We start from the raw sequence: 3,771 nt of genomic DNA on the forward strand, positions 1-3,771 counted from the left end.
TGTGGTCATTAACTCAACTGATGGCAATTTCACTGAATAGTGAGCCTCTCGTTTGAGAGATCAAAAGCATGCATCGGTCAGTTCTCTGCACATTAAAAAAAAAAAAAAAGCTTTGCTTGTGTTTAATGAAAAGGAAGAGATTTGACCATGAAAGAGATGCCTAACAGAATCAGAAACACAAAGTGGTTCTGAAGAACACTGACACTGACTGTTAATAGAATCACAGAAAATCTTCATTTGTTCCATATCCTCTGAAGCTGCAAAAGGTCGCCTGCAGGAGTCCCCGAGTGGGGCCCAGGCAGGCGGCATGTGTACCCAGGTGCATTCACATTGCTGTGGCAGCCCCCCGAGCAGGGCTGGCCAAAGTGGTCAGAGCGGGCAGGGGCGGGCTTTTCAGACAGTCCCATTCTGTGGTCTCCAACCTCACAGGCTGTCTTCTGGGGTGTAGAGTGCAACCAAATTTTACCAATGAATAAAACGATTTTCATTTCCTTTCTAGCAGAATTTCTGCAAGGAACTCTCCTTGTTATTATTTAAACTAGAATAGTAACAACCTTAAAACATCTAAATTCTTTGTTATATTTTGGCAAAATTAAAGCATCTTTTGAAAAGGAAAAAAATAAAAAGAGGGGGCAATCCCAAAATACAGGGCTTTCTTAGAAAGCAACGTGCACCCCGTCTTCAACAAGTTACCCGGGCGGTTTCAACCTCCGCCCCACACAAGGGATCCCTGTTTCTGGGGGCTTCTGCCTTTGTCCACGCTGCCCCCCGAGAGGTGACACTGAACCCACTGGGAAGCAGGGCTGTTCGAGGCTTGGACTGTGGGTGCTGCGGGAACATTTTCTACTCTGCCCGCAAAGAGAGGAAGAGCTGGCTTTCTCCACTGATCCTTTCTTTTTCTTTTCTTTACCTTTGTCTTCTTTTTTCCCCCTCAAATCAGAGTTTAATGTCCTGGGACTCTGACATTTTGGCGAGTGTTTTCTTCACACGCAGGGCTGTCAGTCTGGACGCGGGATTGTGAGCCCAGCACTCGGTCATTAGTTTCCCCATCTGCCTCAGACACTGCAGGGAGGGAAAGGGAAAAGTGGGAGTGGCGTTAGAGATATGTATTTATTATGTGCTAGGCTGGCCCTTGATATTTGGCTTTTAATTTTGGGTTCCTGGAGTTTGAATACATTTTCAAAAGCTCCTTTTAAAACCATGTAGACAACATTTCCTAACACTTGTTTTTTCATGCAAATTTTCAATGACTAGGACAGATTTTCATAACGTCCTTCTGCTAGGAGCAAGCAAGTGGTGGTGCTGATTGAAGAAGAGTGTCTTTGAAGTCAGCATTAAATAAATACAAAAATACACAGGGAGTCTGTATTCCACTCCACACTCCCGGTTTGTTTATAACATTTGATCAGCTTAAATCTTTTATCTCCTTCCATGCTATTCAAACAAACACAGTTATTCCTAAGTCGCAGCTGTCTGCTACAATAATAACATCACACTGTCGCTTTTAACAAGATGCATGACCTGTGCGGGGCCTCAATAAAACTTTCTCCTACATAAATTATTGGTCTTCCCGTTGAGAGCACAATTTCACTCCATTAGAAATCCTCAGTGAAGGAATCTGGGGTATTACCAGTGCCTGCAACCAGCTTCAAAGGAAGGTAACTCCAGCATCTCCTAAAGCTTTCTGCATAGCTCACTGGAAAACATATGTATGATGTAGCATAAAACCAATGATCCAAAGGTTGTTTTTAAATGCATTTAACGGTGAAGAATTATTTCATAAACAGCGCTCTGCCCACATGTTTGCCCTGGCTCTGGTACATGTCTGATGCTCAAGCATCTTGAATGTGCCAGCCTGCCGGAGTGCTCCAGGACGTGGTGAGTGTACAAGCTTAGAGGATGGATGGAGAGGATGGGGAGCAGGTGAGTCAGGGAAGGCAAGGCCCGCCCCACTCAGTTCCGCCTTATGCACAGCTTCTCTGCAGACCTGTTTTAGGCTTCACCGCTGTACCCTTACAGCCCCACTGCACGTGGATTCCTTCAAATCTCGTCTCCTCATCCTTATTAACAAAGATCCACAGCATCCTCAGGCATCTCAACGAGGTCAACTTGTATCACTTCTCTGTATAGAAAATGGCATTTCTCAGATGCCTATCTTTTCTCTCATCAAAATGTGAGAATGTTGCATGTGGGTTTTTCATGGAGAAAAACTCACGATGCTTTAAACACACACACACACACACACACACACACACACACACACACACAGGAAAAATGGCAGCTGAATAGGCAGACATGTCCTTCACCTTGTTCCAGAGTAGATATAGGGAGCAACTGAGTCAAATAACATCCTCCTTGAATTGTCGAATTAGACAGAGCTGGTGAGACAATTCACAGCCGGGAAGGGCAGAGGACGCCTGGAGAACGGTAGAATCAGGGATCTGGGCTGGAAAGAGATGCGTGACCACCGGGCCAAGAGGGTCCAGAAGGAACTGCGCTGCACCAAGTCCGTGTCCACTGGGGACAGATGTAACATCCGACTGTGGAAAGGAAGTCCACAGGGGTGCTGGCAGCTGGGGAATCTAGATCTAAGTCCACAGCCATGAGGGGCTGCGACCAGAAGGGTGGCCTGAAGAGCTGCCTGAGCCACGGGGTGCCAGGGGGAGAGAAACTGGCAGTCACATGGTTCTTTTGCCTCTGTTTTGTCTTTGCTTTAATTTGCTAAACCCTGTTCATGGGACTTTCAATTGCAAACACTCACCGAGGCTATGATGCAGGTAGAGGTGCAGATTTGTGGAGTCTGGGAAGAGGCAGTGGAGGAGAACAGGACAGTGAGAGGTGATCAGGAGTTCATGATTCTCCAAATCTAAGCAGCCATTTTTCTCCTGGAGAGCCAGCGCCTCCCAGCTGCCTCAAGGGAGCTAATACAGCCATACACAGCCTACACCTTGAGCTTTACAAAGGAAATAAAGACTGAATAGCCCCACGGAGTCCTCAGGGACTGGTTTGAACAGGGGCCATTCAGTACCAGATAGCGATATAGCACCACTCCCACCGAAAGCCCTGTCAGAAACAGACGTACCTCAACATAATAAAAGCCTTATATGACAAACCCTCAGCCAACATCATACTCAATGGACAAAAACTAAAACTATTTCCCCTAAGAACAGGAATAAGACAGGGATGCCCACTTTCATCACTCCTGTTTGACATAGTACTAGAAGTACTATCCATAGTGATCAGACAGGAAGAAGAAATAAAAGGCATCCAAATTGGAAAAGCAGGGGTTATACAGTCATTATTCACAGATGAAATGATATTGTACATAGAAAACCCTAAAGACTCCATCAAAAAAACTACTAGACTTAATAAATTAATTCGCTAATGTAGCAGGATACAAAATTAACACCTAGAAATATATGGCCTTTTTATTCACCAATAATGAACTCACAGAAAGAGAAACTAAAAAAACAATCCCATTACCATTCCAACAAAAAAATTAAGATACCTAGGAATAAACTTAACTAAGGAAGTAAAAGACATACTCGGAAATCTACAGGACATTGAAAAAGAGATAGAGGAAGACATAAACAAGTGGAAGAACATACCGTGTTCATGGATTGGTAGAATCAACATCATTAAAATGCCCATACTACCCAAAGCAATCTATAGATTCAATGCACCCCCATTAAGATACCAACGGCATATTTCACAGACCTAGAAAAAACTCTCCAAATATGAAATAAAAATAAATAAATAAATAAATAAATA

The 3,771-nt window shown here is 44.0% G+C and overlaps 1 protein-coding gene across 1 annotated transcript in view; it reads right to left on the reverse strand.

The window, feature by feature from the left end:
- Positions 1-17: 17 nt before the first annotated feature.
- Positions 18-3,771, reverse strand: part of BMPR1B (bone morphogenetic protein receptor type 1B) — a 58,614-nt gene continuing 54,860 nt past the window's right edge. The window contains exon 10 of the mRNA XM_006753897.2: positions 18-1,062. Within this exon, the coding sequence (XP_006753960.1) occupies positions 937-1,062 (126 nt within the window). The 3' untranslated portion in view covers positions 18-936. The remainder of the gene's footprint in view (positions 1,063-3,771) is intronic.

Source organism: Myotis davidii, unplaced genomic scaffold (assembly GCF_000327345.1).
Source record: "Myotis davidii unplaced genomic scaffold, ASM32734v1 scaffold252, whole genome shotgun sequence".
Classification (NCBI taxonomy): domain Eukaryota; kingdom Metazoa; phylum Chordata; class Mammalia; order Chiroptera; family Vespertilionidae; genus Myotis; species Myotis davidii.